Genomic DNA, 2,500 nt, shown 5'->3' on the forward strand with positions numbered 1-2,500 from the left:
GTGTGTGTGTGTGTGTGTGTGTGTGTGTGTGTGTGCGTGCACGTGCGTGTGTGTGTGTGTGTGTGCACGTGCGTGTGCGTGTGTGTGCGCGCGCGTGTATGTGTGTGTGTGTATCACAAGTCAGGGTGACTTGTTTCCTTGTGTGGCTGATGACCCCAGTATCAGCTCAGATCTGGGTCAACTGTCTCTTTGTATTTCCACTAGTAGGTCAACTCCATTCATTCCCCCGTGGCACAACTCTCTCCTTCTATAATCACCCGCTCCCCTCCACTGTCAACTCTGTGTCTCCTATTCAACAAATCAATAGGAAAGAGGTCGATATTGACTCAGGCAGGGTTTTTTTTTTTTATCCTCGATGAGGCTTTAATACGTGTACTGTACCGCTGATGTGACATCAGCTTTTATTTGTATTTTAAAATAATTCAAGGTTACTTCCTTGTGTTGGTGGTGACTCACTCTATTATATATAATGACAGTAAAGGGAAGGGAAACACAACCAACCACAACAACAACAACAACAACAACTACAACAGGATTTATGTGTCATAGTCCTTGTGTGGATGGATACCATGGTTGTCTGGTGGTGGGTGGGCGGTTGGGTTATCAATTATGGTCCTGTGGGATATAAATTATGCAAATGTTTTGAGGTCTGATTGACGTCATGGTTAGAATTTGATGCCTTCCGGGGACACCCCCCTCGGTGGTGCTGGCTATCCGAACTGACGCATCTCTGAGCCAACATTTGGAGGGGGGGGTGTGTGTGTGGGGGGGGGGGGGGGTGACTGGTCTATGGCTGAGCTCTACTGGCTGCAGGCTGGGGGGTTGAGGGTGGTGGGGGGTGGCAGGGTAGGGGGGTGGGGTGGTGGCGTGTGGGATCCTCTCCCTGACGGTTGGAGTGTAAAGAATGGCAGCAGGGTCCTAACTCTAACCCCTCCCCCCCCCCCCCGTAACACCATGTCAGGACGCCCCCGCCCTGCCCCCCCCCCCCCGCCCCTGACTGCACAACCAAGAGCCAGAGGGCACACAAGCCTCCACTGCCCAGTCAGTTAAGTCATTGTGTTAGATCCATCATAACATGTTCTGAAAGCATCTTGCTGCAGGGGTGTGTGTGTGTGTGTGTGTGTGTGTGTGTGTGTGTGTGTGTGTGTGTGTGTGTGTGTGTGTGTGTGTGTGTGTGTGTGCGTCTGTGTGTGTGTGTGTGTGTGTGTGTGTGTGTGACGTGGGCTGGGCTGGGCTGGGGGGGTTGGTGTGTATCAGTTTGCCTCCTGTGGACGTCAGATGTAAGCTACCCTGCCACTTCCATCAGTGACATTCCTTCTGACAGCTCTTGTTGTCATCGCAACTGTCACCCTGGTACCTCAGATGACCTCGGGTCACATTCACTGGCTTTTTACTTTACCACGTTTGCATCATTTTTCTGACAGGGGAATAAAACACGCCAAAAAACAAAACTAGGACTTTTCTTCTCTATTTTTCCTCTTGTATTCTTTAGTTTACATTTCAACTCATCCTTTTATCTTTAAGAACTCCCTATAAAGACATGGTTTCTAATTAACTTTCCCACATAGATAATAGGGAAGAAACATTTCCTGTGAAATTTCCTGTGAAGAAATAAGACACAAACTTTGTCTTCAGATATGGGTCGTCATGGCGAGAAAAATGCGATTTGCCACCATTTCCACAGCGTCATGGTTTTGTTTTGACTGATCCCTGTTCTCACGTCTTCTTGCAGAGACGAGGGGCCATCTCCTATGACAGCGCTGATCAAACAGCTCTCTACATCCGCATGCTCGGTACGTAGGATCTTCACCGTCTCTTTAAACAACACTAGCTCAATCTGGATATACATCTGTGGAGAAATAGCAGTGTAAATCGTTATAAATCTGTGTAGAAATATCTGTGTAAATCATTATAAATCTGTGTAGAAATATTGGTATCATTGTGTAGATGTACAGTCATGTCTCCTGAATTATACTGTATATATAATCTAGCTTGTCTCCTCTGTGGGTACAATTAATCTCCTCTGTGGGTACAATTAACATCATTTCAGTTCATGTATTTTACACCGAGACATTTACTGTTTATATCTCAGATTAGGATTTTAAAATGCTTCACAACTAGTACTATAAAATGCTTCACAACAAGAGCTAGAAGTATGACATGGGTAACGTGCCATATAGATCGATATATGATTATTTGATGTTATTGTCACTCTACCGTGTATTGTTTCTCTGTGTAATGTGTTGTGTACAGTGTTGACTATGCTTCAGTACTGTGTGTGTGTGTTTTCCCCTATCCTAGAGAACAGCTCCCCTATTCCTAGTATAACGGCCGGTGAGTGATTTGATCTAGTCTGAATATAAAAGACTGCCTCTTCGTGAGCTTTCCCAGTGATACAACCCAGCGTGAATGCTAATGGCCGCTTGGCACTGTGTCGTTGGCTGTTTCCTGTTCAGCTGTCGCCTTCAACACAGGCCACAATCCTTCTCTGCATAAAAAA

At 46.1% G+C, this 2,500-nt stretch overlaps 1 protein-coding gene across 4 annotated transcripts in view; it reads left to right on the forward strand.

Annotated features, from left to right (window-relative positions):
* Positions 1 to 2,500, forward strand: part of LOC310821708 (high affinity 3',5'-cyclic-AMP phosphodiesterase 7A-like) — a 23,894-nt gene that overhangs the window by 12,904 nt on the left and 8,490 nt on the right. For 2 of the 4 annotated variants that reach the window (XM_083693859.1, XM_083693860.1), the window contains exons 2-3: positions 1,733 to 1,793; positions 2,302 to 2,334. In XM_083693859.1, the coding sequence (XP_083549985.1) occupies positions 1,733 to 1,793; positions 2,302 to 2,334 (94 nt within the window). The remainder of the gene's footprint in view (positions 1 to 1,732; positions 1,794 to 2,301; positions 2,335 to 2,500) is intronic. The other 2 variants (XM_083693861.1, XM_083693862.1) reach the window with 1 other exon arrangement.

The sequence above is a fragment of the Argentina silus genome (genome assembly GCF_951799395.1).
Source record: "Argentina silus genome assembly, chromosome: 22".
NCBI classification, from domain to species: Eukaryota; Metazoa; Chordata; class Actinopteri; order Argentiniformes; family Argentinidae; genus Argentina; species Argentina silus.